Source organism: Hippocampus comes, unplaced genomic scaffold (assembly GCF_001891065.2).
Source record: "Hippocampus comes isolate QL1 unplaced genomic scaffold, H_comes_QL1_v1.1 scaffold531, whole genome shotgun sequence".
NCBI lineage: Eukaryota > Metazoa > Chordata > Actinopteri > Syngnathiformes > Syngnathidae > Hippocampus > Hippocampus comes.
In genome coordinates this window covers 4595-8945 of record NW_017805418.1, presented here as the reverse complement: position 1 = coordinate 8945, position 4351 = coordinate 4595, and the positions used below count along the sequence as shown (strand labels likewise).

Here is a 4351-nt window from a genome sequence, read left to right as displayed (position 1 = left end):
GTACTTTATGTTTGCGGTAGTTGATGTAATGTTCAAAAGCCAGCAGAAACTCCTCTTGGCAGCGTTCGATCCGCTCCACGCAACTCAGGCCTGGGCGATCTGAGGAGAGAAACCAGGGATTGAACAGTTTGTAGAGTTTTACTGTCAAACAGGGAACAATGGAAAGTTTATTTGTAGTACATGCCAGTTTGTGCTTTTCTTTTGATTTGAAAAATATGATGATCAAATTATATCGGGGTGGGCCAGTGGTTAGTTGGTTAGTGCGTCAACCTCACAGAGATACTGGGTTCATTTCCAGCTCCGGCCTTCCTGTGTGGAGTTTGCATGCTCTCCCCATGTCTGTGTGGGTTTTCTCCGGGTACTCGGTTTTCCTATGATCAAATTATATCGGGGTGGGCCAGTGGTTAGTTGGTTAGTGCGTCAACCTCACAGAGATACTGGGTTCATTTCCAGCTCCGGCCTTCCTGTGTGGAGTTTGCATGCTCTCCCCATGTCTGTGTGGGTTTTCTCCGGGTACTCGGTTTTCCTCCCACATTCCAAAAACATGCATGGCAGGCTGATTGAACACTCAAAATTGTCTGTAGGTGTGAATGTGAGCGCGGATGTTTGTTCGTCTGTGTGTGCCTGCGATTGGCTGGAAACCGGTTCAGGGTGTCCCCCCGCCTACTGCTCGAAGACAGCTGGGATGGGCTCTAGCACCCCCCGCGAACCTTGTGAGGATAAGCGGATCGGGAAATGGATGGATGGATGGAAATTATATCGATTATCAGTCAGAAAAATGCAGAGTGCCATCTCAGGTCAAGAATGAGATGTGCCCCAAGTGGAGGAATTCTACTTGAATTCCTCCTCGTGGTACCTCTACTGACGAAATGAGTATGTTCTGGAAGAGATTTCTTCATTAGAAAATGTTGTAAGTAGAGACACGTTTTCCATGTAAATGCCCTAATCCGTTCCAAGCCCCCCTCCATTAGATTATTGCACGATAAATGAGAGTTGTGCGTAACGTAAAAAACAAATAATAGAATAAACAGTAAAAATGATGGTCATTTAACTTTTAACTGCGTCCTCATCGTTTTTCGCCCACTTGAGTTCTCTCTCAGAAGTGGTTTTTGCCTTGCGTTTTGGAAAGAACTGATATCCAAAGACGTTTGCTTTATTTGGCTTTTTACAATCCTTCGAAAATGTCCAAGGCAAACATCAACATAGTGAGTGACCGCCGCACTGGTGAACACTTTTTCTGGGTGATTCACATTTACATAAAACGATCGGAACGCCCCCTGGCCAGAGTGGCGAATGACGAGGACGCTGCATCAACACAGATCTATGTACAGTATTTATCTATCTACACACACACAGACACATACGGTCAAAGTCCCTCTTTGCCAATGGGATGCCAGGATGATGGTCGGTAATAGCCAATGGCAGAGCAGCTATAAGTATGTTGCGTTCAGGAAACTCGGAGCTGTGAGTATTGGCCCATACTTTCGTATCTTAAAATTTCTTTTGTAACAGGCAATATTTTCCTGATGAGGCATTTCATAATTTGAAAATTTCGTATGAAGAGACGTTCATAAGTAGAGGTACCACTGTATCTTGTAGTCTTATTCACAACTGGGGGAAGTGTGGAACCAGAGAGCGATCGTGTTTCGGGCTACTGCAGTGCCATTTTACATGGCCACGTTGCATGAACTAATGAAACTTGCTCAAGAGAGGCAAACGTTGTTCTATGGAAACCAGAGCAGAATAATGTTTTATTGTACATTTCATTTTGTTTCGGAAATGTCGAATGCAAAATGACTAATCACATTTGTATTTGGGGGATTCTTAGGCGAGTTATGCTCTGCAAGTTTTCAGACATCGGTCGCTTACCCGCTGAAAGCAGAATAACTGCTTGTAAAAGAGCCACCTCAGAGTCGTCCAAGTTAAAGGAGGAGAGTGAGACACCAAGGTCAAAAATGGCGTCCGACACTACACCCAGGCCTCCATTCTTCAGTTGACCTCGTGTGACGGCCATGTCTCCATTAAGTGTGAGAGTCTCACTCTCTGGATCATAGCGAACAGCAGCACGCAACGACATGACTTCCATACAACAGCCTTTCAGCAAAATGATCTGGTCTTCACATGGCAACTGTGAACAAGAAGAGAGAAAATGATCTTGTCATCATTGATGACTTATTTGTTTAAAAAAAGTTGCAGAAGTGCACACACCCGAAAACAAATATTTTCTTTTTGCTTTAAATACATTTGGTCAGCGTTCTGTAACTTCACTAGTCATTGTCAAATCTTAGCGTTCTGTCACTTCACTAGTCATTGTCAAATCTCGGTCAAATTCTAAAGACAGTATTGAATTATCAGGTTTTTTTTTTTTTTTTTTTTTACTCGTCAAATTTATTTTAATTTAATATTTCAATGAATTTAATTTTATATTAAAACTTTTTCTGAACTTTTATAAGAGGTCAACATAACAATGAAAAAGTCAAATTAACCGGTCAATATAAAGATTAAATAAACACATTTTAAAAAATTATGTGCTGAATAGAGCTGGGTGAATCACGATGTGCCGTATGTATTTGATATCAGTCTATCAATAACTGGTGCTTTTCTTAAAGCATTTAAAATAAGAAAGAAATTGATTGAAGAGAATAAAAAGCATTTCAATTGATGAAACACAAAATTAAACAATACACATCTAGGGGAAAATTAGCTTTCAAAATATGTGCTTGGGAAGCAAATTTTCATGAAACGTACACTGTTTGTGTGTGTGTGTGTGTGTGTGTGTGTGTGTGTGTGTGTGTGTGTGCGCGCGCGTACAAATTGTGTTCATTATAAAAATGGATGCTGATTGTTGAGAATGTGACTCCAAGTTTTTGTTTGGCAGACTCCCTGTGATAGCCTTGGCCACCAAATAGCCCAAATTAAATCGCGATATTTACAATTATAAATGTGGACTTTTGCCATCACAAAATGAATCGTTGAATATTTCAAGGAAAAAAAAAGACTGCCTTTACTTGAGATTTTCTCGAAACATGGATTGATGTTAAGTGAAATCCAGAAAGACTTTCTTATTTAACTATTAACAAGTAGCCCATTAACTTAAGTTCAAATGTAGTAAACGACTCATTATTAAAATAGTTCCGGAAAGTCAAAAAGGTTGGCTTCATTTTACTTTTAATCAAAACGAACTTTATCCTTAAATGTCACTGCTAAAAATTTGGAATTAAGTGGGAAAACCGGGTGTCATTTTTATGTTGAGCAGGGTTGTCGGTGTACAGATAAGAAACATCGATAACACTTAGAAGCAAACTAATTAATTTTCATAGTCAGAAAATTTGACTGATTCGGTAGCGGCACGTACCTCACAAAACATGGGCAGCTTTTTGGCAAAGTCCACCACTCGTTTTATGGCAGGGGTGATAATTTTTGTAAATTGCCTGAATGCCTCTAAATCCACTTGATTCCCTTCCAGGATATTTGCCGTGGATGAATGACCACTATTGGCAGGCTGAAAAGACCAGAAGGACATTTTAGTGCACACAAACAGCAGATTTTTGTCATGATCCTGTTCTTGTGTGTCTCCAGCAGGTGGCAGAGGAGGGCTTTCCCTCCGGCGTGCACACCTGCTGCCAATTTGTTCATCAGGTTAAGCAATGTTCCCAAGCGCCAAGTCTGCATCAGATTATTGACATTGTTGCTGCAGTTCCTCAAGTGTTTTTTTTTTTTTTTTTTAGACCTCTCATTCTCGTCGTTTTTGTTCTGGAGTCTTAATAAGATTTTGGTCTCTTTATAAACACATTGGCTGAACCCCGATGGGAGGAAAAAAGACGTGGACAAGACAGCTATTGTTTGTAGAAAAATATGCATTTTTTTATAGAATAAGAAGAGAGACATACAGATTAATGGAGAGAGCGTGTCCGTCCGACCTCGAGCGTCGTGTCGTCTCAACTCTACTCGCTGAGCTGTTGTCGTGGCTAGGCTATCTTAGCTGTTGTCATTGATCAAAGCTCTTTGATGTGTAACGTCCGTTGCGTCAGCACTGACTGGTTGAAACCAAAAGACATGCGTGCGTACACGTCCGCGCTGATGCACGCACAGCAGAGAGCAGCGGACTATCGACTGCTGAGTCGCGCTTCACTCGAGTGACGTCGCTACAGTTTCTCGCCTTGTAAGTATTTGTTATTTTGTCTTTGATCTTGCTCATGTTTTTGTTTCGGATTGACTATTTCCTTACCTTTGCATGCGCTTTTGGTTAATGTATTGTTTTTCTGGTTCTTTTTGACGAGCGATTTGTGTTTATACTCTGTCGGTACGCTTTTTGTAATTGAATATATTATTAAAAAAATATATATTAAAA

General features: G+C 40.7%; 1 protein-coding gene across 1 annotated transcript in view; it reads right to left on the bottom strand.

Moving 5' to 3' along the window:
• The window catches only part of LOC109518279 (thyroid hormone receptor beta-like), a gene marked incomplete at its 5' end in the record, with an annotated part of 15663 nt that overhangs the window by 7325 nt on the left and 3987 nt on the right, over nt 1-4351 (bottom strand). Inside the window, 3 exons of the mRNA XM_019874030.1 lie at nt 5-99; nt 1870-2128; nt 3356-3502. Coding sequence (XP_019729589.1) covers nt 5-99; nt 1870-2128; nt 3356-3502 — 501 coding nt within the window. The remainder of the gene's footprint in view (nt 1-4; nt 100-1869; nt 2129-3355; nt 3503-4351) is intronic.